The 25,054-nt window shown below is 52.4% G+C and overlaps 1 protein-coding gene across 5 annotated transcripts in view; it reads right to left on the reverse strand.

Moving 5' to 3' along the window:
• OSBPL2 (oxysterol binding protein like 2) overlaps positions 1 to 24,888 on the reverse strand; it is a 45,199-nt gene extending 20,311 nt beyond the window's left edge. For 2 of the 5 annotated variants that reach the window (XR_003428649.1, XM_027086810.1), the window contains exons 1-4: positions 24,791 to 24,887; positions 7,924 to 8,094; positions 3,443 to 3,587; positions 1,241 to 1,316 (exon numbers count right to left, since the gene is read on the reverse strand). Coding sequence is in view for 4 of the 5 variants with exons in the window: in XM_027086810.1 (XP_026942611.1) it covers positions 1,241 to 1,316; positions 3,443 to 3,587; positions 7,924 to 7,960 (258 nt within the window). In the remaining variant the exon portion in view is untranslated. Of the gene's footprint in view, positions 1 to 1,240; positions 1,317 to 3,442; positions 3,588 to 7,923; positions 8,095 to 24,790 lie in introns of all 5 variants that reach the window. The other 3 variants (XM_027086813.1, XM_027086812.1, XM_027086814.1) reach the window with 3 other exon arrangements.
• Positions 24,889 to 25,054: the final 166 nt, after the last annotated feature.

Here is a 25,054-nt window from a genome sequence, read left to right on the forward strand (position 1 = left end):
TTTCCAGCTCTGTCTGCTGAGAGGCCTGGAGCAGTGACACCCCAGGAGCCATGAGCACATCCAGCACCCAGGTCTCGGTTTCTACACACCATCCCCTAATAAAAGGTCATCGGTGGGGGCTTCCCTGGTGGCTCAGTGGTTAAGAATCCGCCTGCCAATGCAGGGGACACGGGTTCGATCCCTGGTCCAGGAAGACCCCACATGCCATGGAGCAACTAAGCCCTGCGCTCTAGAGCCATCATGCCACAGCTACTGAGCCCCTGCGCCACAACTACTGAAGCCCTTGCGCCTAGAGCCCGTGCTCCGCAACAAGAGAACCCACCGCTCGCCACAACTAGAGAAAGCCTGTGTGCAGCAACGAAGACCCAACACAGCCAAAAATAAAATAAGTAAAAATAAATAAATTAAAAAAAAAAACAAAACAGTCATCAGTGGAAGAGCTGGAGAAAGCCCAGTCAGGTACGTGCTGCAGTTAACAGTAACGCCCAGAGTGAGTGCTGTGGTTCTCACGTGAGGTGCTGCCATTACAGAAGGCTGGGTGAAGGGTAAAGACTCGCTGTTCTGCAGCCTCAAGTTATTTCAAGATAAAAAGATGACAAAAAATAAATGCATTAGAAGACTGGGCTGAAGACCACCCGAGAAGCAGTGAAGGCATTTTTTGTAGCTCACGCAGCCCGAGGATGAGTGACCAGACGTGGCCGCGGCTGAGCACGCTGCAGCCTGCTCAAGGCAGCGCTCTCCCCTCCTGAGAAGGACCAGCCCCGAGTCTCACAGCCAGGAAAGACCATAAAAGGAAAGGCCTACGACTTCTGGACACTAAGTATCCAACTATCTTTCCTGTTACTCTGCCTGCAGCCCAGGGTGGGTGGGCTGGGGGACACGGAGCCTCGGTCCCTTGGTGAGTGGCCAGGAACCCCACCAAAGCCCCCCAGTTCATGAGGATTATCCAAAGCCAGCTGGCTACGAGCACATCATGAAACACCAAGGTAAGTGTAAACCCATCTGAACCTCCTTATGTCAAGAGATTAACCTACAGAAGGTGTCCTACTGTGTATTAATACTTGAGCTTTTGTCCACCTTTTCCCCTCCTGTACTTGTTCCTTTCCTGCCTTACTATCTTTACATCATGCTGTTTATAACTATGCAGAGCGCATCTTCTTAAACTACCAGTAGTGCAATAAATTCACAGGAATTAAAAACGTGTGAGATTCACACTTCAGACGAGTCCATCTGAACTTACCAAGCCAATGCACTTCTTCAATATACTCCACACGCTGAAATCACTTCTGGTAAACATCGGAGCAGGCAACGACGTCCTGTAAAGGGGTAACCAGAGTGACACGTATTTATTCAACCAACGTGAGAGTCACTTATGACTGATGGTTTTGCACAATGACCATGTCTTCCTTTCATCTTTCTAAGCATTAGCATTTCTCTATGCTGGCATGCCTGCAGACAAAAAAGGACCAGACTGCCGCTGAAGTCCCAAAGAAAGCTTTCTGCATCGATCTTTGGAGGGCCTCTTAGGAAGCAATCATGGCCACACAGGCGACTTTCCTCCACGGAGCTGGGGAGACGGGTCGCTGAGTCCCCCGGCAGCCGTGTGCCAGCGGCCTGGAGCAGCAGCAGGGCTGCAGACGGAGGTGGAGCCCAGAGGACCCCAAGAGGGAACTGCATGAAGAAAACCTCCTCAGGGGCTTCCCTGGCGGTCCAGTGGTTAGGACTCCACGCTCCCAGTGCAGGGGGTACGGGTTCGATCCCTGGTCAGGGAACTAAGATCCCGCGAGCCACGCAGCATGGCCAAAAGAAAAAGAAAGAGAAAACCTTTTCAGAAACCAGCTCTTAAACCCCTTTGAAGCCTGTGCTTGTCTTTCCTGAGGCACCTTCCTCCCCAGGTGTCTTCCCGCCGATGCTGGGGAAGCCCGGGCACAGGACACCCTGCTCACAGTGAACTGGGTCGGGGGACCACGGGCCCGGGGGGGCAGGTGGGAGAGGAGGGCAAGGCAGCGGGAGACGAAATGGGAAAGAAAACTGACATTCACGAGGCACCACGTGCCAGGCTGCCGGCAACTAGCACGTGGCTCCACTCTGCCAGCTCTCGTCTGGGGTCCCGAGCGGCCAGGGCAGGACGGGCCCCCCTGTGAGGGAGCCACGAGGAAGGAGCGTGGCTCTGTGGACGGTGGGAAAGGGGTCCAAGGATGACCCTGGGGAGGCAGGAGCTGAAGAGATGGAGGTGGAGCAGAGGGCCGGAGCCAAGGGCATGGAGCCCCGACATGGCACAGGCCCCGACGTGGGACAGGCCAGGTGCACTGAGGACCCCAGGAGGCTGGGACCACAGACACGGGAGGGGCCGCCCCAGGGGTGCAGGCCCTCAGCCTAAGAGGAGAACCTTACTGTTCACGACCCAGACGGCCTCTTCAAAGAGGAAACGGGGCCGCCGTCCCCGTCACCCAGGGCCGCGTGCGCCTTGCCTGGGAGGGCGCACGATCAGACCTGTCCTCCGAGCCGGCTGCAAGGAAGGAGGAGGGGCGGAGCAGCGGAGAGGCGCCTCCTTGGGGGATTCAGGAGCAGTGGTGGGAGGGGGCCGTGACAGGAGCGGGCGGGTGAAGGCACCCAAGGGCGTCTGGAGGCCAGCGTGTCAGGCCTGGGGCTGGAGACGGGAGGGAGGAGCGGGCCCTCGGGCGGCTTGAGCCAGATTCCCGCCTACAGGGTGCGGGGTGCTGACAGCAGAGGTCCAGGCCGCACGAGCAGGCAGGAGGTGCTCTGACAGCTCCGGGGCCCCAGGTGGGCACTGGGTGCCAGCGCAGGGCAGAGATCTGGGGTGAAGCTGGGCTCCCTGGAGCCGAAGCGCAAACAGCGCCGGGTGGACAGAGGCCGCCATCTCCACCTGCCTGACTCACGGCTGTCCCGCCTACGTCCCCCCTTCTGCTGGTGAAGGCTTAGGTGACTGTCATCAGAATCTGCTTGCATGACAATGCAGTGCTGGTGGGGAGAGAATGGACTGTGGTCTCGCTGCACTAATAAACAACCCTCCGAAACTCACTCACGCACGGGGTGAGAGGTCGACGCGTCAAACGCAGGCGGCTCTGCGTGAAGCTAGCAGTTGGGTCTGACACCAGCGACTTCTGGCTCTGTGCCCGGCCCCCTGCCAACGCTAGGGCGCCCACGGAGCTCAGTCCCCCAGCAACCCCAGGGCAGGGACGGCCGCCCGTCCGCTTCCGGACGGGGGTCACGCTGAGGAGGCACCATCACTGATCTCCAGGGAGCACGCAGAGGGCCAGTGGGTCTCGGGGTCTTTGGGTGAACAGGGCCCTGGGTCTGCCCAGGGGGCAGGGCCCAGGTGACACGGGACGGATGTTCCTCCAGCTCAGGGCCCGCTGCAGATGTGGGGCGAGGACAGGCGCGCTGGGAGACTCCAACACGTCCGTGTGGGATGACATACCTGTGCTTTTGAATTCCATTCTCTTGAGGAGGCCTCTCCCCAACTTTTCCAATCCCATTACTTTTGCTGGTGTCCACATGAATCACGCCAGTGACTCTCTGATTTGCCTCTGAAAATTCCCCAGAAGAGTTATCAGAATCAAAGCCTGTGCGAGACAAGCAGAGTGGTAACTTCTGCAGGGCTTGGAAGATGGAAAAGCCTACCTCTAAGAATTCTCACTCTGCAAGCAGGCACCTGAAGCTCGAGAGTGCTTCTGACCGACACGTCCAGAGTAATGAACGCTTCTTCCCAAGAACCGAAGGTCGAGGCGGAGCACGAGGACCGCTCCCGGGGGCTCCCCGCATGAGGCCACCACCCCGCCACCAGCGCCACGCTCTCCAGGTCCTTACGTGGGGGGCGGCTCCTGGGCACTAGGACAGGTTTTCCCTGTTGTCGTCAGTGACCGTACCCTCTGGGGCGCCCACCTCTGTGGTGTTCTCACCTAACTCAGGCTGTAACCCCTCCCTCCTCTGCACAAGCTGCAGTCAAGCTCCACGTCATGTCCTGAAACACAACCTGCTGCAGTGTTTCTAAGACCGAGCTCCGTGCAAACACACCGCCAGAACCTACCAAACCAACCAACAGAAACCGAAACAGCAGACGGTGGCTGCGAACGCAGAGGGCACGCCACGTACGTGGAAACCTCGGGGAAAGTGAACTACTAGGACTTGTGTGAGATACAGTCGTGTGGTCTCCTGGCCCATCCCATCCCCCGAGTACGAGTAACGCCACCCTGGGCTGTGCTCCGTGCCCTTCTGCGTCGGGAACGCTTTCTCCCAGAGCGACAGTGACCACAGGGAAAAGGAAAATGTGTGTCCTCTCGACTCAGCCAGTGCGATCCACTGAAAATACTCAAGTTCTGCTCCACAGCAGGCCCGGGCGGGAGCTGTGGCTGCCAGGGCAAGTCCCTCCAGCTGGGGTGGGGAGCTCCTGACCACTGACTATCGATGACCTTGACTACTTCAGCGAGGGCACAGCCCACGAGGAGCTCAGGGCTCCCATAACAGCCCCTCATTTCCGAGAGGAAGGCGAGGCCCAGGGTGACAGGTCAGGTGGTGACTATGGTCAGACACAAAACATAAACAAACCTGCTGCTAATAAGCCTCCTTGAGAAAACGCAAAAATAACCTTCCTTCGTATTCTTCTATATTGACAGATGCACAAAATATAGTAGCATTGAGATTCATTACACAATGAATTTGAAAGGATATATTAAAAATGAACCTCTTGGACTTCCCTGGTGGCACAGTGGTTAAGAATCCGCCTGCCAACGCAGGGGACACGGGCTCAAGCCCTGGTCCGGGAAGATCCCACATGCTGCGGAGCAGCTAAGCCCGTGCGCCACAATTACTGAGCCTGCGCTCTGGAGCCCGCAAGCCACAACATCCGAAGCCCACGTACCTAGAGCCCGTGCTCTGCAACAAGAGACGCCACCACAATGAGAAGCCCGCGCACCACATCAAAGAGTGGGCTGCAACTAGAGAAAGCCCAACTAGAGAAAGCCGCAACTAGAGAAAGCCCACATGTAGCAACGAAGACCCAACACAGCCAAAAATAATAATAAATTAATTAATTTTTAAAAAAATGAACCTCTTAAATAATCAATGCTTTCTGAAATAGCCTGTCACCTCTAGTTTTTGCTAACTATCCCCAAAGCAACATCTACTAATCCCCAGTCTAAACTTAGCCTGAAGCAGTCCCTGCTTAAGGATGCTCAGTCCTATGGACCTGGTGTTACCCTGCAGGGGTGTCCCTATCTCCGAGGACCTCCCTCAGGGCTGAGATTCTGGGCCAGCATCAAGCAGAAAGTTCGTTTAAATCACAGCCCTGGCGTGTGCCCAAGAAAACAAAGCAGCTCCTCGCTGACAAGCGCACTGGAGTCTTGCCTCTGATGAAGCCAACACTACGTAACAGTTTAAACACTTTAATATACAACACATGTTTACTATAGAAAAAGAAAATACAGACAAGCAAAGGAGAAAGTTGAAATCATCTGTAATCTGATCACTCAGAGATACCCACCTTTGACGGGTTAGTCTTTTTACAACCCTTAATCTGTACATATTTTTCATGTACTTTAAAACCTTTCAATTTAAAGGTACTGATTCTTGGACTTCCCTGGTGGCACAGTGGTTAAGAATCCGCCTGCCAATGCAGGAGACACGGGTTCGAGCCCTGGTCCGGGAACATCCCACATGCCGCGGAGAAGCTAAGACCGTGCACCACAACTACTGAGCCTGCGCTCTAGAGCCCTCACGGGGCAACTACTGAGCCCAAAAGCCACAACTACTGAAAATAAATAAAGGTACTGATTCTTGTAGGAAGTAATTGCCTATCTTTTTAAAATTTATTTGTTTATTTATTTACTTTGGCTGCGTTGGGTCTTCATTGCTGCGCACGGGCTTTCTCTAGCTGTGGCGAGCGGGGGCTCCTCTTCGTTGTGGTGCGCGGGCTTCTCACTGCGGTGGCTTCTCTTATTGTGGAGCATGGGCTCTAAGGGCGTGGGCTTCAGTGGTTGTGGCTTGTGGACTCAGCAGTTGTGGCTCACGGGCTTAGCTGCTCTGCGCGGCATGTGGGATCTTCCCGGACCAGGGCTCAGACCTGTGTCCACTGCATTGGCGGGCGGATTCTTAACCACTGTGCCACCAGGGAAGCCCCAGTAATTGCCTAGTGAAGTCATTCATTTAATAACTGCTGGGTTTAAACACTTTTTAAATTAGAGTCACAAAGTAAGACCGATTCTATATGAAGTAGTCACTGACTGGGTATTTCATTGCATTGGGAGACTTCATATTTTTCGTCTTTCTGTTATTTGCTTGGGAACCAAAGGGCTGAGGCGAGGAATTATTTTCACCTAGACATCTGCCTCTTCCGCCTGCATCTCAGGGACACGCGGAGAGGTCCCGCCGTGCGGAGAGGCAGGGATGGGGTCACCTACACACCGCACTCCAGGCAGTTCAAGCCCTCTCTGGGGAAAGACCTTCCGGAGTATCTACACTGGTCCCAGGTGAAAGGGAGCTTCCCAGGAGGCTCCCGGGTGAGAAGGCCACGCCGAGGCCGGGCCCGCTTGGTCTCAGACGTGGTCAGCCTGCGAGGGCCAGGAGGCCGAGGGCATGACTCCCTGACAAACACTCCGCTTGGTGGGAATTCAGCTGCGAAAGACTACTGATGGGCGTGAGGGTTAAGCAGACGAGCACGCTTCCCAGGAAGACACACCTACAAGGGGCACAACAGCTATGAAGCCACGGAAGATAGGACGGCGCAGCAGCTCAGCCTTTGAAAACAGCGATGAGCTCAGGGCCTGCTCCTCCTGGGGCTTCGGACAAGAAGAAGTCAATAATCTCGGGCTGCCCATCCCCCAACCTGCTCCAACCCTTCACTCAGGAGAAGCATGGCCGCTGAAACCCGGGAGCACAGGGCCAGGGCTCCACGAGACAGCAGTGCCAGCAGGGACGGCAAAGGTGTCCCGGGGAACAGTGACAGTGCTCAGGAAAGAGCCTTTTGTCATGCTGGGCACCACGCTCTTTTGGCACTGATTACGGAAGTGCCCCTCTGACTGCCCTTGGGAGGGTCAGCGCTGAAAAACCCGGCGGCAGTAATATTTCAGAGCTGCTGTTTCTATGTTCCCACACCTGAGAGGGAGGCGTGGGCTGGAAGAGTCTCCTGAAGTCCGTCTCCACCAAGGGGACCCCTTGCTAGAAAAAGCAAAGTGATGCTCCCCCTGCTGACGAGGAGGGTGGAGGGCAGACAACGGAGAGGGGGGCGGGGGCGGCGTCTTGAACGTGAGTTCTGGGGCCCCCTGTGGTCATCTGTCCCTCAGGCGGGAAAAGGACGAGGAGGGGTTGTTCTAAGCAAATGTGAGCCAACCCAGCCCGCCTCTCCTCCGCCTGCCACCCGGCCATGCACTCTGCCCTCCAGGCTGTGTACCAGCACTCAGTGGTGCGTGAGAAGCGAAACAGAGCTAACTCTGACTCGGTGAGAGCTGCTGCGAAGGCAGGGAAAGGCACCTTAAGTTACTGTAATTCAAGCAGGTAGATGTAATTCAAGCGGGCACGCTTTCTGGTAGACTTTAAGCAGCACAAAACACGACAGAGTTACGAGACGGGACAATGCGCTTTTGATCATTAAGCATAAATAATATAAGAATGCTGACCATCTCACTTAGGATCCAAATAAAAATATTTACACCCCAGGGCAACTCTTAAAGACTAAAACACAGCTGCCCTTTCTTGTTATCTTTAGTGGTCCAAAGTTGATGTTTTCCCCCAAACCTAGGATAGGACACATGCTTTTACTGAAGGCTGGTGCCTTGGAACATGTCAGCTCTGTCTCCATACAGTTTTCCTGGGCCGTCCTCATGTCCCCGGGCTACGTCCAAGGCCTGGGTCCGAGGGCTTCGTGCTCACGACACGACCTCTGAACTTGCCTCTCCCTCCGCTCACCTGTGACGGCATCGAAGAACTCCTCCTCTCCGTTCATCCTTCAGTGCCAGGCCCCTCGCCGCCTGATCTGGAGGGTCTTCTACTGAATCATCGCACTGGATCTACATCGACAGTGTGAGAAATTTCACGCTCTGAACTTTCTAAGGTAAAAATCCAATAGGCACTGGAGATCTAAAGGGAAAAAAAACCCAAACATTTTGGTATCCTTAGCTTTCTGAAGTTGTATGGTTTAGAAACATTTAAAAATACCCATTCACCATTCTTGAGGTCAATCTCAATTACATCTGAGCAAAGAAGTAGAAGGACTGATCTCACACAAGAGGAAACAGTCACGATACCCGCATCCGTCAACGGGCAGCACGTCAACAAGGAACCACCATCTGAAGTTACTTTAAAAGCCACTACACCATACAAGGAAGCAGTGAAACGACTAATCTGGGGGGCGCGTGGACACTTCGAGAGGCAGGTTAGCTAAGGTGAGGCATCCACACGCTGGGGCCCCAACACACCTCCGCTGACGGCCACTGCAAATCTTTACCAGAAGCTGAAACAAACGGTTATAAATAAATGCAAAGTTATGTGAAAACATTTATTTCACATCAACCTGAAACCAATTTTCAATTCTAGAGAATTAAGACTGCTGTGTAAGTTAGCTGTTACCAGTATAAACTGTAATCAACTTAAATTTTCTCAAAATTATTTGAGCTCAATATTTTAGTAGAACTCATGCATATTAACTTCTCCCATCATGAAGTGCAGTATTTCACACATGGCAAGAGACTGAAGCAAGAGGTCAACCTGATCCCAAAACGTTTGACTTTTTATGAAAATAAGCAGAGACCCATATTTAACTGTGTGAGCCACCTAGCGACGGGACCAAGAGCTCTCCTCCAGTTCTGAGAGCAGTGAAGGAACAGGTGGTCCCGAGGGGGGAGGCATCCTCCGTCCTTGGAGTGGCCACACGGAGCCTGGTGACACCTCCAAAGCGCTCATCTCTGGGCTCCATCCTGAGCACATGTAAGCGACTACATTATGCAACAAACTGGCATTAGGTCATTCCGCTCTTCCTTCCCCAAAAGGCTCTTCCAGAGTTTCCTTTTCCTTTCCCAACTTCCCAACCACAGCAGAACCGGACACCTATGCAGCTTCTGGAAACACCCATTCAAAGGCTCACTCAGTAGTTGATGGTTGAGTTTTCTTTGGCAAATTAGAGAAGCTGTTATTACTTGCTTCTGATTCCTCTCTGATACGACAGGTCCCATCTACAACATCCTGCAATATATTCGATCTCTAGAAGCCACTAAAAGGAACCAGTGTTTCCTGGAGGAGAAATGGCTCAGTCCCGGACTCGGGTCCCTCTACAGGAGCAGGAAGCTGGCAGGACGACTGGCGTCAGGTCAAAAGGCTCAGTCGAACCTACAGAGGTTCCCACTGTGACAACGGGACAACGTGAGCCCCGTGAACAGCCAGACAGATGGAACACATTCCATACATTTAAGTCCCTGAGTTCACAGAGATGCTGAAAAAGAAATTAACTGGTCACCACTGGCTGGATGATGCCAACACAGTCTTTTGAAAACGAGGACACGACAGGAAAGCGTCGAGGCTTTCAGCGGCCTTCCTGTGCAGACTCCCTGTCCCACTTTGTTTATTTATTTATTTGGCTGCATTGGGTCTTAGTTGCGCATGTGGGATCTTTCATTGTGGTGAGTGGGCTCTCTAGTTGTGGCGCGGGCTCTAGAGCGCTCCGGCTCAGTAGTTGTGGCACGCTGGCTTAGTTGCCCCTTGGCATGTGGGATCTTAGTTCCCCGATCAGGGATTGAACCCGCGTCCCCTGCATTGGAAGGAGGATTCTTTTTTTAAATATTTTTTTATTTTTATTTTTTTTGTGGTACGCGGGCCTCTCACTGTTGTGGCCTCTCCCGTTGCGGAGCACAGGCTCCAGACGCGCAGGCTCAGCGGCCATGGCTCACGGGCCCAGCCGCTCCGCGGCATGTGGGATCCTCCCGGACGGGGGCACGAACCCGCGTCCCCTGCATCGGCAGGCGGACTCCCAACCACTGCGCCACCAGGGAAGCCCCCGGAAGGAGGATTGTTAACCACTGGACCAGGGAAGTCCCTCTCTGTCCCACTTTTTAGAGGCGTTCCTGCCGATCCATGAAGGACTCAGGGTGTGTGGCATCGCCGTGTACAACCCTGATGAATTCCCATGTCTGGTCACTGACCACCCACAGCTGTGCTATCATAGACCCAGATGTGCTATGTGACTCCTCTGAAGGGGTCCTGTCAAGAAAAGCAAGCCAGAACCCGGCCCTCCTCCAGCTGCAACTACCAACTTACGGGGAGCACAGAGAACAGAGGAACGTGCTAAACCCCACCATGGGGGCACGGTGGGCAAAATCCAGACTCTGGGAAAGTCTACAGGGCAAAGCCCAGCTTCTTCAACCAATAAATCACAAAGGAAAAAGAGAATGACAGGAGAAGGGATACTTTGCTATCTCGACTGAGGTGACAGTTTCATGGGTGTAGACATAGGTCAAAACTCACTGTACACTATAATATGTGCAACTTAACTGTATGTCAAATTATACCACAAAAATGATACTTTAAAAAAAGGCACAGGTGTCATAATTGCATTTTCTTAAAAGAGCCTTGGGACTTCCCTGGTGGTCCAGTGGTTAAGACTCCGTGCTTCCAATGCAGAGGATGCAGGTTTGATCCCTGGTGGGGGAACTAAGATCCCATATGCTGTGCAACACGGCCAAAAAAAAAATTTTTTTTAATATATTTTTAAAAGAGGCCTTATCTTTTAGAGCTACACACTGAAATATGTACAGATGAAATGATAGCATGTCTGGGATTTTCTTCAAAATGACTTGGGAGGAGTGGGCAGGGTGATTAATGGGACAAGATGGGCCAGGAACTGGTAAACTGCTGAGGCTAGAAATGGGCTCACAGGGGACCGCTGTGCTATTCTGTCTGCTTCTCTGTACATTTAAAATCTCCCGTGACTTCCCTGGTGGCACAGTGGATAGGGAGCCGCCTGCCAACGCAGGCAACACAGGTTTGATCTCTGGTCCAGGAAGATCCCACATGCCGCAGAGCAACTAAGCCTGTGCGCCACAACTACTGAGCCTCTAGAGCCCGCGAGACACAACTACTGAAGCCCTCGTGCCTAGAGCCCGTGCTCCGCAACAGGAGAAGCCACCGCGATGAGAAGCCTGTGCACCGCAATGAAGAGTGGCCCTCATTCACCACAACCAGAGAAAGCCCGCGTGCAGCAACGAAGACCCAACGCGGTCAAAAATAAATAAAATTAAATCTTTAAAAAACAATTTTTAAAAATAATAAAAAACTACATCCTTTGTTATTAAAAAATAAAATCTCCCATAATAAAAGGCATGTTTAAAGCCATGGTACTCTCCTTTTTTATATGCTTCCTCACCTGTAACAGAAGTCCTAATGTTAAAAGTAAATCAATCCAAACTTATGGAAAGCCTTTCAAATGAGGGTGTAAGATGTCAGGACAAACACCGAAGTCACGGGCTGGGCCGACAGCTGGGACTGTGACTCGGCTGCAGTCCCTGCGATCCTGCTACGAGGACCACGCGGTCCGACCCTCACCAAGTACCGGAGCCCCGTCTGGGGAGGCTCCACAAGGTCAAGGCCAAAAGCCTCACAGCAGCCATCAGACTTGCTCGCGTGCAAGGTGGAGAATTAATCCCACCCAGAGTGCAGGCGATTCACACGCTGTATCTTCTTTGTTTTGCCCAGTGGAAACTAGGCACTGCTACGGAGTATCCACACGAGGGGGCGGTGAGGAGGCCAGGCCTGGATGGGGGGGCCTCTCCCGGGTGGGGGGCCCTCTGGGGGCAGAGCGGGCAGGGCATCCTCGCTCCCCCTCAGTTTCCCCCCCACCTGACCCCCCTCAGAAGCCTTGCTGCTGCAGGACCCGTCGGTTCGCCCCGGCTGAGTGGCCTCTGACCCCGAGGTGGGCCCCGCCCCCATCCGGCCACACCCCTGTGGAGGGGACAGCGCGGGGCGGGAGCAGAAGCCTCTTTTCCAGCGCGCCTGTTGTGCCCTCAGAGAACGATCCATGAAGGCAGTGCTTCAGGAAGGGGCTTTCTTTTTTAAAATCAGCTCTTTCTGGTCAGCTGCTTCCTTTTCTAACTCTAGAGAAAAACACGGAAAAATAAGCTTGTGCCGGACATCTTCGCTGGCCTCCGGGGCCCCTCCTCCAGCCCCGCCCCAAGCGCTCCCTCCCGGCCTCTTCAGGGGACACCAGCCGGGGCGCCCCACTGCTGCCAGGTCCGCACAAGGTGCCTGGCCCCCCACAGGGCCCCCCAGCTCTCTTCAAGGTGCCCACTCCGACCGCGCTGCCCCGAGCTCCCAGGACCCGGCTCCAAACGCAGTGTCCACCGCCACGTACATGAAGACCTGCATTCAAGTCTTACAAGCCCATCTCTACATTTTCTTAGAAAAGCAGACCCAGTCACTGAGGAATAAGTGGCTGGCTAAGGGCCCTGGGGGTTAATCTCCACAGTCAACTCGAGAATTGCGCATTTACTTCTCTTTCGCAATAAAAAACGGGCAAGCAACCTGTAGGTGTGATCTTCACAAAGAAAGAAAAGCTCACCAATAATGTGAAGATTCTAAAGCTACTTTTGTGGTTAAACATCAATTCTGAATTTAAATTGTTCAAAATAATATAAATTTTATTTAGTAATTTAAAAATACATTAGCAAGCATCAACCAGATAGAAGATAAAGAAACAGAGGACTTGAACAACACAATCAACCAACTAGATCTAACAAACGTATCCAAAACTCCACCCAACAACAGAACACACCTTCTTCTCAAGTACACATGGGACGTTCTCCAGGATAGACCATATGTTAGGCCACAGATTACTTCTCAAGAGATTTTAAATGATAGATATACAAACATCTTCTCTGACCCTAAGAGAATGAGTTAGAAATCAGTAACAGGTACTACGTATAAAACAGACAACTGATGGGAACATACTGTATGGCACCGGGAACACTACCTAATGCACTGCGGTAACCTAAATAGGAGTGAAGTCCAGAAGGGAGGGGATATCTGTATGTGTATGGCTGAATCATTTTGTTATGCAGTGGAGGCTAAGACAACATTGTAAAGCAACCATACTGCAATAAAAATTAATTTAAAAAAATCAGTAACAGAAGGAAAAATGGAAAATTCACAAAATTCTGGAAACTAAGTAACATTCTCTTGGGAATTCCCTGGTGGTCCAGTGGTTAGGACTCAGGCTTTCACTCCCGGGGGCCCGGGTTCAATTCCCAGTCAGGGAACTAAGATCCGGCAAGCCTCACGGCACGGCCAAAACAAAACAAAACAAAAAATTCTCTTAAAAAACCAACAGATCAAAGAAAAAAGTTACAAGTGAAATTAGGAAATCTTTAGAAACAAATGAAAACATTACACACCAAAATTTACGGGATGCAGTGACAGCAGTGCTAAGGGGAAAATTTACAGCTACCATCACTTACATTAAAAAAATAAGGACTTCCCTGGTGGCACAGTGGTTAAGAATCCACCTGCCAATGCAGGGGACATGGGTTTGAGCCCTGGTCTGGGAAGATCCCACATTCTGCGGAAAAACTAAGCCCGTGAGCTACAACTACTGAGCCTGCGCTCTAGAGCCTGCGAGCCACAACTACTGAAGTCTGCACACCTAGAGCCCGTGCTCCACAAGAGAAGCCACCACAAAGAGAAGCCCACGCACCACAACGAAGAGTGGCCCCCGCTCGCCACAACTACAGAAAGTGCGTGCACAGCAATGAAGACCCAACACAGTCAAATAAATTAATTTTAAAAAAATACCACATTTTCTAAAAAATAAAAACAATTCCGTTTACAATACCATCTAAAACAATAAAGTACTTAGGAATTAACCAAGGAGGTTAAAGACTGTACAATGAAAGCTGTAAAACACTGCCAAAAGAAATTAAAGACATAAGCAAATGGAAACACATCCCATGTCCATGGACTGGAAGACTGAATATTAAGATGTCAACACTTACTCAGCCATAAAAAAGGAACAAAATTGGGTCATTTGTAGAGATATGGATGGACCTAGAGTCTGTCATACAGAGTGAAGTAAGTCAGAAAGAAAAAAACAAGTATCAGATATTAACGCACATACGTGGAATCTAGAAAAGTAATACAGATGAACCTATTTGCAGGGCAGGAATAGAGACACAGACGTAGAAAACGGATGTGTGGACATGGGAGCGGGGGTGGGACTAACTGGGAGATTAGGATTGACATATACACACTACCCTGTGTAAAACTGATAGCTAGTGGGAACTTGCTGTATAGCACAGGGAGCTCAGCTCCGTGCTCTGTGACAACCTGGATGGGTGGGTTGGGGGGTGGGAGGGAGGTCCAAGAGGGAGGGGATATAGGTATACACATAGCTGCTTCATTCACTTCGTGGCACAGCAGAAACTAACACAGCATTGTAAAGCAACTGTACTCCAATTTAAAAAAAAGAAAAAAAAGATGTCAATACCACACAAAGCAATCTACAGATTCAATACAATCCCCATCAAACCCCAATGATGTTTTTTGCAGAGACAGAAACATCCATTCTAAAATTCGTATGTAATCTCGACCCTGAATAGCCAAAACAATCTTGAAGAAAGGAGAACAAAGCCAGAAGACTCACACTTCCTGATTTCAAAACTTACTACAAAACTACAGTAATCAAAACAATGTGGTACTAGCACAAAGACCAATGGAAAAGAAGAGGGGGCCCAGAAATAAACTCTCACATATACCATCAAGTGATTTGTGACAGGTGTGTCAAGACCATTCAAGAAGGAAAGGGCTGTGTCTTCAACAAATGGTGCTGGGAATCTGGATATCCACATGCAAAAGAATGAAGTAGGACCCCATCTTACACCATATACAAAAATTAACTCTAAATGGATCAAGGACCTAAATGTAAGATCTAAAACTAAGAAACTCTTAGAGGAAAACATATGGCAAAACCTTTACAACTTTGGATTTGGCAATGATTTCTTGGATAAGACACCAAAGGCAGAGGCAATTAACAAAAAATTAGACAAACTGGACTTTATGAAAAATTTAAAAATCTGTGCGTCAGATCCTATCAACAGAGTACAGAGGCAACCCCAGAATGGGAGAAAATATTCGCAAATCATACATCTGACAACAGATTAATATCCTGAATATATAGAGAACTCCTAACACTCAATAACAGAAAACAAACGAGCGGATTCAAAAATGGGCAAAAGACCTAAATAGACATTTCACCAAAGAACATATATACAAATGGCCAATAAGCACATGAAAAGATGCTCAACTCACTAAACATCATGGAAATGCAAATCAAAGCCACCATAATGAGATACAATCTCACACCCATTAGGATGGCTACTATCAAAAAAAAAAAAAAAACACAGAAAATAACAAGTCTTGGTGAGGATATGTAGAAACAGGAACCCTTGTGCACTGTTGGTAAGAATGTAAAATGGTACAGCTGCTGTGGGAAACGGTAGGGCAGTTCCTCAAAAAATTAAAAATAGAATTACCATGTGATCCAGCAATTCCACTTCTGGGTATATACCCAAAAGAATTGAAAGCAAGGTCTCGAAGGGATATTTGTGCACCCAAGTTCACAGCAGCACTGTTCACAATAGCTAAAACATGGAAGCAACCCAAGTGTCCATCCACAAACAAAAGGATAAGCAAAACGTGGTCTAGACATACAGTAGAATATTATTCAGCCTTAAAAAGGAAGAAAGTCCTGTACTATGCTACAGCACAGATGAACCTTGAGGGCATTTTGACCGGTGAGATAAGCCAGACACAGAAAGACAAATATTGTGTGATTCCACTTATCTGAGGTCCCTGGAGGAGTCAAATTCATAGAGGCAGAAAGCAGAAGGTGGTTGTCAGGGGCTGGGGGAGGGGGTGGGGACTTGGTGTTTAATGGGTAAAGAGTTTCCATTTTACAAGATGAAAAGAGCGATGGGGATGGACGGTGGTGATGGCTGTATATACAACCACTGAACTGCGCGCTTAACCATGGTCAAGATGGTAATTTTTATGCTATGTGTATTTTACCACAATTAAAAAACTTTTTTTCTCATTTTATTTTTATTTATTTTTGGCTGTGTTGGGTCTTCGTTGCTGCGCGAAGGCTTCCTCTAGTTGTGGCGAGCGGGGGCTACTCTTCGTTGCAGTGCACAGGCTTCTCCTTGCGGTGGCTTCTCTTGTTGTGAAGCACAGGCTCTAGGCACGTGGGCTTCAGGAGTTGTGGCGCGTGGGCTTCAGTAGTTGTGGCTCACGGGCTTCAGTAGTTGTGGCTCGCGGGCTCTAGAGTGCAGGCTCAGTAGTTGTGGTGCACGGGCTTAGATGCCCTGCGGCATGTGGGATCTTCCCGGACCAGGGATCTTCCCGGACCAGGGCTCGAACCCATGTCCCCTGCATTGGCAGGCGGATTCTTAACCACTGTGCCACCAGGAAAGTCCCGAATTTTTTAATTGGAAAAAAATACATTAGCAAGTAGGACAAACAAGAAATGAACAATTATGCACAGAGCTCCACGCTCTGGGTGCCAAGCTTACGCAGCAGTACTCTGGAAAGGAAAAGTTCCACTGGGAACTTTGATAGATTCTCAAATGACAGACTCTCACTCAGAAGGGCCCAAACCCCATCCAACACTCAAACCTCAGGGTATGTTTCTCCTTCTAACGTTCAGTGCAATGCAGCATAAACTTTGCAGCCCATTTCCACCAGGAAAGGCAACTGGCCAAGTGAGATCAGGGAACTGAAGAGCTGAGGGCAGTGGCTCAGGGCGGGAGGCGGGTTTGGAAACTGAGGAACAGGGCGTGGAAGAACTGGCCAGGAGACCCGCAGAGAAGATTCCACGAAGTCTGGTCCCACCCCCTTCCCCCACAGAGGTCACACTCAGAGGGCGGTCACAGAGCAGTTGCCCCCAAAGAACTGCAGGTGAGACGTGGCCAGGGCCTCAGCCAAGAGGCAAGCTTCACTAACCGGACACTTGCTCAACCCACCGGATGCAGAAAACTGGGTTCCCATCAAGAACGAGTCAGAGACAGAAGCAAGCAAGCGGCAGCCCTCGAGAGCGCGGTCCACCCGTAAGACCCTCGCTGCCCCACAGCTCTCAAGGTCAAGGCCAAACCCGTCCCAGAAGCAGGCAGGCCCGTGCCCAGTGCAGACGGCAGCAGCGCGCCACGGGCCAGTGACAGAGCAAACCAAAGGCACTGGCGTCTCCCCAAGGGCCTCTCCTTCCCAGGGAGCAGCCTGGCAGGGACCACCCTGGCCACGCCGCCTGAGGCTGGCCTGTCACACCCCAGAAAGATGCTATGGTGACGCCTAAATGTTACCAGAGCACACAGGCTGGGGTGCCCACCAAAAATGTGGAACCAGTGTCACTTCTGAGTGTGGAAACCACAGAGTTTAACACGCAATGGACACAATTATTATCAGGAGGAATTAAGAACTGAAGGATGGGGATGGGAAAATTACATTGGGAAAAGTGAAACCGAGGCTGCTAGGTGATGGGAATACACCCTGAGGACAGCGCCGGCCTGGGGAGGCTCTCCCAACCCGGCCGCTCCCGGGAAAGGCACAAGGCCCGGGGCCACCACCAGCCCTGGGGCCTCCAGGAGGCCTCACCCTCTCCACGGGGCAGTGCCACTGAGGGAGGACAGTGCTTCCTGGCCACACCACCTCCATGGTCACTGACTGTTTCAGTGTTTCAGTTTTGAGATGTCCACTTTGCAAAGTAAGCCCACCTGGATGCCTAACGACCCCTATCCTAGTCACGCCCACCATGCCATGGTGCCCACTTCCTTTCTTTTGTAAAAGAACAAAACTGGGGCTTCCCTGGTAGCGCAGTGGTTGGGGGTCCACCTGCCGATAGAGGGGACGCGGGTTCGTGCCCTGGTTCAGGAGGATTCCACGTGCCGCAGAGCGGCTGGGCCCGTGGGCCATGGCCGCTGGGCCTGCGCGTCCGGAGCCTGTGCTCCGCAGCGGGAGAGGCCGCAGCGGTGAGAGGCCCGCGTACCGCAAAAAAAAACAAAACAAAAAGAACAAAACTTAACTGGAAACAAACACTCAACCTGTACAGATTCCAGAGCCGCATTGCAGAACCTCCGGCCATGCTGGAAATGCTCGGACGTGCTCTGCCCAGGGCAGTGGCCACTGGCCGCGGGTGACCTTAAGCATTTGAATCAAGTGGAGAGGAAGCCAATGCTTCTTTCTCTGTGATGCGACCCAGTTGAATTTCTTCCACTTCAACTGCCCACAGGTGGCAGGTGGCGTCCATCCTGGACAGAGCGCTCTAGGGCCTCACTGGGCTGGGACACCACGGGGGCCCTAGGAAGCTCCAGTGGCCCCACCAAGCAGAGGGAGGAACGTGGGAAGGAGGCGGCAGGCGGAGCCGGCAGTGCTTGGCCTCCGCGCACAAGTCCAGGCGGCGGCAGCAGGGCTGGCCCGGTCTCCGCAGCCTTCCACGGCCAGCCACGGATGGAGCGCAGAGAAGGGCATCAGGCCAAGCCTGCCCTTTATTCTTATGCCCAAAGCCACCCTGGCTTTCTCACCGTGTACTCCCTGAATGTGCATTTTGCTCGCTGCTGAAGAAAGATCAGGCCTTCATATTCCTGTGTCTGTAAAAGCTTAGTGCTGGAACCAGATAAATGCCCCGACTCCACTCCCAGCAAAGCCTCTCGAAAGGGCGGCCATCATCTGCAGAGCGCCCGCGCACGCGTGTCTCGGTGCCCCCGGGGTGGCATCGAGTGGCCTTTTGGACACTGGTTCCTTACACTCGAGCGGAATCCGGTTCAGCCCAGTTGTGCAGGAGGCGCCATTTTGAGGGCAAAACAAGTAAACGTGTGCTTTCTGTCTGTGCAGCTTTAAGAGCACCGGCCTTCTGCAGGGCTGCGTGATCTTCATCACGACATCAGCTGCCTGATGCTTCGGGGAACGTAACGCTTCTTCCCTGAGGGTGGGTGTCAGCGTCGGGGGCCGGGGCAGCCTAGCCCCGGAAGGCCTCCCGTCTCATCCCCGCCAGCGAGCAGGTTACAGTCAGCACACGGACTGGCCAACGTGCTTAGGGGTTCGGGCAAGAAACTGAAAGTTTGCAGACCTGAGGAAGGTAAAGGAACCTCCTGCTGTGTAAACAACTGCATTAATCGCCCACTGTTTGCCATACTCCACGCCAATGGGGAGGCCTTGAAGGGCAGGCACAGGGCAACCAGCCCGGCCCCCGGGAGCGGGCACGGGAGCCACACTTCCTGTCGGGACTCGGCAGGAGCCTAGAGCCCCACCCACATCCTCGCCCACAACAGACTCCCTCCAGCCCCGTGCCACGCCCCCACCCCCGAACCAACTGCTTCCTATGCAACAGTGAGCACCGAAGACGTACCACGCATGTCGAGGAACACGTTTTTACAACCCGGCACAGAGCACTGCAAACAAGTACCGCACGAGATGAATGGATGTGCTTTGGTGCAGACGCGTTTGTCCGAATCAACCTCATCATTCTGGAACCCAGAGTAAAGCAGAGTGGTTTGAATGCAGCCTGGGGAGTGGGTGAGAGGGCTCTGAACAGGGAGCCCGTCCATAGCCTCTGGGCCCGTGTTCAGAGAAAATCACAAGAGCGGCAGCCACACCAGAGGCAGCGCGCTGACAGCCGCGGAGAAGGCAGACCATTGAAGTGCCCCTCCCCACGGCTTGTCCATCTCTGATGAGGACCAAGGGCCCGGACGCAGTGGGGCAGGATGCTTCCGATGCCACCTCCATCACAGGGCAGGGTCCGGTTTCACATCCTCGCCCTTTCGCCCACTTCCCTCTCCCATTCCAGGTCCTTCCCGCCAGCTCTCGCCCAAGTAGGACCTGCTCAGCCCCTGACCAACGTTTCACCCTGCTGAGAAATGTATCATCTGGTGTCCCGCCTGCCCCAGTCACCCCCAACCATGCTTCCTGAGCACTAACGGGGTGGGTGTTTAAACCAAGGTCAGGGAAGTCCACGAATTTCTAACCCCCCCCCCCCCCGCAAAAACAGAGAGACAAACAAAAAGAGAAGAATTGCGAAATTCTGTTTGTGTTCATTTTCCCCCAGGAACACGACTCAGACTCTTCATTCAGTTCTCAAAGGAGGGGGTCCCTGATGCAAAACAGGTTAGCACCCCATGGTGGGTCCCAAGCTCTGGCGAGCACACCAGCCACACTGGAATCATGGGAGTGTGCCACACACACACACACACACACACACACACACACACGGCCCTGGGCCTCCCGCCTGGAAGCCTGGATCCAGGAGATCCGGGGCTGGCCGTGAGCCTACACTTTCTACAGAGTTCCGCAGGTTTTTCTGGTGAGAACCCACAGTGCCCTACCTCTGAGACAGAGCCCAGGGCAGCGCTCTGGAGCCGCCCCCGCCCCGGGACCCCCCTACCCTCTCCCTTGTGTGTTACAACACGCCCCACAGTTAATCTTTAGAACACAGGCACTGGTGCCTCACTGGTACCAAGTCAGGGACAGGATGGCTCTGGTTCTCCCCTGTCGCATGTCGAACAGGGCGCCCCGCGAAGAATTCTGTCACCGCTAGAATTCTTCGTGGTGCTCCTTTCCACCCTCAAAGTTTCACAGTTTGGCCATCAAATCACATGCTTACCTGGTTTAAAGCAACAGCGGAAGTCACTTTCCAGCCAAGCACGGTGGTACAGGCGCCAGGTCACAGCTGATCTTTTCTCACAATCAGCCTTTCGTTTGTTCAGTAAAACACACAGCCTCCCCTGCCCCCATGGCGACCATCGTCTTTTCTAGAATCTGGATTCAGGACGACTTCCCTACAAGACCATTCCTCACGCCAGGCTCTCCCCCAAGAACCCGCGTCCTGCCTGGAACAGGTGCTTCCCTGGGCACTTGTTAAGGCCAGTGGTCCCACCCCTTTGGTAAAGGTATGAGCTCAGAGGTTAGACAGGTCTGCCCAACCCAAAGCCACACAGACCATTCCCTCTGCTTATGTGACCCTGGCGCCCAGGAGTGCAGAGGCGTCCTGAACAGACAGGGAGGCTGTGTGTGTGTGTGCCCAGGAGAGAGTGCCAGGCCCTGTAAGCCCTCAACAGTGTGCACCTTCCCACCAGGCTCCCAGGCTACAGGGCCAGGGCCGAGCCAGCCAGCACTGACGTGGGAGTTTGTGTCTCAAAAGAAATCCTGCAAGAATTCCACTGATGAAATGAAAAAGCGAAGAAAGAGACACACAAACACCCGGCAGAAGTCTCCAGACCTCCATGTTTCTCACACACAGTCCCTTCTGAAGGCGGACCTCCACTGTTTAGCTCATTGCAGAGATTACAGTATTTGCACCACCGGGAGATCCAGCTGAAAGATGGTGATGCTTTGAAATTCTGCCCAATGACCCTGAGTTCTTTTCTGAATTTGGAAGGAAAAGGAAATAAGCCCACAAAGTTCATGGACACGTCGAAGTGACCATTTCATTACGTGTTTGTTAAGGGGAGCTGCAGGGCTGGGCCGATACTCCACACACGCTTCCAGCCAGAGCGTGATAGGGCTGCAACGCCAACGCCTGGGATTTATCAGCAAAAACACTTTGACTGCAGCAGAGACACAAATTAATCACTGTACATGGAAACTGCATTTAAAGTGCCAAACTAGAACCTAAAATATTAAAAATTCTTAGGATTTAAGTATTTGTAAATAATCAGTAGCGTTCAAATACTAACTTCCTTCCAGTCTCAATAAGCTATCATTCAACCTTAAAGTGCACTAAGTTTCAGAAATTAAACCTCACCCCGCTGTCTGCGTTCCATCCTGAGTCCTCAGGAGAGGTACTGCATGGGTCCAGGGGTCTTTTTATAAGACAACCCCACTTGAATAGTCATAACACAGAAATGTTACTGTAGCTCATTTCAGTAGAACTGCAACCCTACCTACCAAAGATTTCCTTAGCTTCACTTCTGCACTGCTTTTGTTTGTGTCAGCGTCCGGTGGGGTCAATTTCAGTGCTCTCAGGTCTGGGACAGAAGGTCTACTCAGCACCTACTACAATACCTGAGCCTCTCAGGTTACATTTTCACCTATATTCCTGGCAATAACCCACTTTACAGGCCAACGCCCTTGAGGCAAGAGCAGATAAGTAACTTTCCTCCCATCAAAGTTAGAGAGCAATGGGGCCAAAACCTGAGAGCCCCAGGCCACCTCCGGAAAGATTCTTAAACTCTCAAGTGGAACATGTTAGCCACCTGAGGACGGTCATCACAGCTTTTGCTCAAAGATGCAAGCCCTGCACACCTTATACCCACCAGAGCCAAACTCCTAGGAAAAGATACGGCCTTGGCTTTTCACAGGAATACTAAGGAAATCATTTGAAGACAGTATAAGAACACATAAAACGTTTCCAAAATTTCGCCACCAGAAAAAGAATTGTCACTTTCGTAATTAGCTGAATATAACAAGATTTTAAAAGTCGACCTAGTTTTAAGTACATTTCCAAGACTCATTTGCTAGCATTTCCTGGAAGGCATGGATAAGAGGCACGAGGACGAGGGTCAAGTGGCACTTTTTAAACACTGAAATAACACTGCTCATCAAAATGTTAAACCAGAGCTGACCCCTCTGAACGCACATGGGAGGAGAAAGGAAAGCCCTAAGTACACGGTTTACGGCTTTAAGTTCACCACATTAAGTTCGCTCAGAAATGAATTCAAAATCACAACCTCATGCTTTATAGTGTGTCTATCCATCATCACCCCTCCTCCGCCAACTCGCCCTTTTCACACCGTGAACATCAACGACTTCCCTACTAACCAGGGAACGGGGCAGCAGGTGGGGTATTTCAGCAAAATCTTGGATAGCCAGATAGAGAATTACTACTTTATTTTAGAAGAAATAAAATGGTTTTCTAAACATTCATGCTCACCCAAAAGGAAAATCTATCAGTTATGTGTGCTGCAAGGAACAAAGTTCTGACACACGGTAATGCAGCACAACTAAATGTTCCACAGAAGAATGCTGAGGGGACCTTGTAAATGAAAACGTTGGTTTTTAAAAGGCAGTAGAGAGCGGTATTTAAGGGTGTAGACTCTGGAGCCAGACTGCCTGGGTTCAAATCCCTGATCCATAACTAACTACTTTGTGATTTAGAGTAAGTTACTTAACCTCTCTGTTCCTCAGCTTCCTCATGAATAGACAAAGGATAATGGAACTAAGAACAAGTCTTGTAGTTTGTTGTGAAAACCACATGAATAAAGTGAATATAATGTGCTTATAGCAGTCCTGGAACAACACTTGTCACGTATTACTGTCATCTTAGATAAGAGCTGTTATTAACAGAAGGACAGGTGAGGCAAGCGGGAAAGGTACATTCTAAGGAGATTCAGTCATCTGCGTACTAAATCACAGCACCCTGCCAGGCGCTGCCCTGGACAAGGGGGAAGTGCAGCCGATAAGGTTCCCGTCTTCATCAAGGGGGACGGGAACGAACAATTTGGAGCACCTACCACAGGCCAGGGACTGCTGGAGACAAGCATTTCATCTGCTGCTCTTATCGGCCCTGCCAGGTAAACGGCACACGTCGCAGAGGAAGGAACTGAGGCCAGGAGAGACGGGAAAACACTGCCAAGCACACAAAGTCATCAAGGGCCTTCACTCTGCCACCAGGGCAAGGAGCCACAAGGACGGGGGTCCCACGACACCTCTTCTCTCCAGCTCCAGTGGATGGAGAGGTCCCGCAGCTTGCAGTCAAGCATGTAGCGGGCATCCCAGAAATGTCTGTTGAACTGAACCGAGTGAGACCACGTCTCCAGATGTGCACAGGCAGCCCCAGAAAAGGGACTAGTGCAAAAGCTGCTGGCTGCCGGTCCAGAGCTTGTCCCAGACTGACCCGTCAGTATAAAAACCCCAGGGACAGGAACACAGCTTCCGGGGAGGTGACCCTCACACTCAAGAGGGCCAGGGACATCGTAACACCACCTGGTTGCTTCTCCCAGAAAAACCCGGGAACACTGATTGGTGATTACCCAACAGTCTTGTTCTGGGCTTATAAAGTCTCAAGATTTATTCTGCTGATTTCTGGAATGTAACTGGAAACAGAAGGAAGCTTTTAAAATCAGATTACAAATCTAATTGATCTAACATATGTGTGAGGTAAAGAGCTCTCCACAGCAGGTACAGTCTGCTGAGGTTGACAAAAACAACACGAAGAGCAGTGGAAGGGGTGGACACGAGCACAACACCTTGCAGGGTCGAGACAAACCCACAGGTGGTCGCCCGGGCAGGGGAGCGGAGGGAGGGCTGCCCCGCGAGCGCGGACACTGACTCTTCACCCTGGACCCTTCCTGACTGGTTGACCGCGGGCGCCGGCTACCTTAGACACAAGGGGAAGTCGGGGGTCCCAGCGCGGCCCCCGACTCATCCCTGCCGCTGAGAGGGGCGCCCGGGCCAGCTCTCCAGCCGACTTCCGGGTGCGGTGTCCGGCAGTGCGGCCCGGGGCCGCAGTTGCCCGGCGACGCGGGGTCTGGGCGGCCGCCCGGTATCCAGGCCCGCCGCCCCCGCCGCCGGCAGCCAACTTTCCTCCCAAGTTTCCTCCGGGCCGGGACGCGGCCGGCGGGCGGGCGGGCGGGCGGCGGGGGGCCGGCCGGGCCGGGGCCGGGGTCGGGGCCTGGCCGGCGCGCGGGGGTCACGGGGCTCCGGCTCCACTCGTCCCGGCCCGGCCTCCCCGCCGCCTGCAGCCCAGGCCCGCCCGCCCGATGCTGGGCGCCGTTCCCAGGCAACTCGGGGTCGGGGTCCCGGCCGGGTCACTCACCTGGACCGCGATCCTTCCAGCGCCGACCGAGCTCCGCTGCCCGCCCCGCCCCCGCCCCGCAGGCCCGCGACCCACTGACACCAAGGCGGAAGTGCGGCCGGCTGCCCAGTCGACTGACAGCCGGCGCCCGCCACTCACTGCGTCCGGCGCCGTCGCGTCGGCCGCCGCCCGCCCAATCAGCGCCCGGCCCGAGGGCCGAGCCGGGAGGCGGGAGTATGCTAATAGCACCGCCTGATCGGCCCCGCCCCCCGCCCCCTGGGAGTC

Source organism: Aethalodelphis obliquidens, unplaced genomic scaffold (genome assembly GCF_003676395.1).
Source record: "Aethalodelphis obliquidens isolate GAN/ISIS:26980383/991018 unplaced genomic scaffold, ASM367639v1 scaffold57, whole genome shotgun sequence".
NCBI classification, from domain to species: domain Eukaryota; kingdom Metazoa; phylum Chordata; class Mammalia; order Artiodactyla; family Delphinidae; genus Aethalodelphis; species Aethalodelphis obliquidens.